Source organism: Eimeria tenella, genomic scaffold (assembly GCF_000499545.2).
Source record: "Eimeria tenella Houghton genomic scaffold, Eth_scaff4241, whole genome shotgun sequence".
In the NCBI taxonomy this organism is placed as follows: Eukaryota; Apicomplexa; class Conoidasida; order Eucoccidiorida; family Eimeriidae; genus Eimeria; species Eimeria tenella.
Window position 1 is genome coordinate 1 of NW_013545157.1, and position 1,193 is coordinate 1,193.

General features: G+C 48.2%; 1 protein-coding gene across 1 annotated transcript; it reads left to right on the plus strand.

The window, feature by feature from the left end:
• Window positions 1-280: 280 nt before the first annotated feature.
• On the plus strand, window positions 281-878 carry ETH_00037995 (synaptosomal-associated protein 25, putative; the record flags this gene model as incomplete). Its single annotated transcript, XM_013379962.1, has 2 exons — window positions 281-283; window positions 729-878. 2 exons carry the CDS (start codon window positions 281-283, stop codon window positions 876-878), a joined length of 153 nt encoding a protein of 50 aa, XP_013235416.1.
• Between the last annotated feature and the right edge of the window lie 315 nt (window positions 879-1,193).

Here is a 1,193-nt window from a genome sequence, read left to right on the forward strand (position 1 = left end):
CAGCAGCAGCAGCAGCAGCAGCAGCAGCAGCAGCAGCGCGCGCAAGAGGCAGCAGCAGCAGGAGCAGCAGCAGTGGCAGCGGGCGGGCGGCGCCGAGGGCGGAAGGGGGGGGTGCGCGGTTGGGGAGCTGCAGCAGCAGCAGCTGCAGCTGCAGCAGCAGCAGCAGCAAGTGCAGCGCCAACGGGACCTGCTGCTGCAGGGCAGGGGAGGCGCAGCAGCAGCAGCAGCAACAGATAACTTCGATGAGGAAATCGAGAGAGACCTTCATAAGCTTTCCACCATGGTAACAGCAACTTCCGCTGCTGCTACTGCTGCTGCTGCTACTGCTGCTGCTGCTGCTGCTGCTGCTCTATTTCTTGATTTCTTTTCTCTCTGTTTGTCTCTCCAATTGTACTTTTTTTTATTCCTTCTTTGCCTCTTCTTTGTCTCTTTTGGATTCTTTAGTCCCTTTATTTTATTTTATTTTATTTTATCTTATTTTTATTTGATTTGATTTTATTTTATTTTTTTTTATTTACTCTTCCTTAATTTCCTTAGATGCGGGTATCTTATGGCTGCAGCATCACTGCAGCACCAGCAGCAGCAGCTCAGCAGCAACAGCAGCGTTGCCACTTCATGGACTTCTGATTTAATTTTAAATTTAAATATAAATTAAATTAAATTAAATTAAATTAAAGTAAATCGAAGTGAACTCGAAAGTAGAAGTGGCTTTTGAGGTGTACGTACAGCTGACGGAGCTGGAGGGCAGGGCCTCGGAAATAAATCGGCAGCTGCAGCAGCAAAACGAAACCCTCGGACTAATTGCTGCTGGAGTGCAGCAAAACAAAGCCGAGATGGAGAAGCAGCAGCAAGAAATCAAACGCGCCATCAAGCGCTGACTGTGAGCCAAGTGCTGCAGCAGCAGCAGCAGCAGCAGCAGCAGCGACAGTAGCGGTACCAGCAGCAGTATCAACATTAGCAGTTGCAGCAGCATTGGCAGCCAGCAGCAGTAGCAGCAGCAGTAACAACAGTAGCAGCAGCAGTAGCAGCAGCAGTAGCAGCAGCAGCAGCAGCAGCAGTAGCGGCAGCAGCAGCAGCAGCAGAGGTGTAACAGCATGAGAATAGGAGTTAAAACGACAAAAATGGAGTTTCTGTCTGCAAAAATAATAAAAAGAACTTTAATTAAATGAAAATGTTGAAAGCGAAAAAGAAAA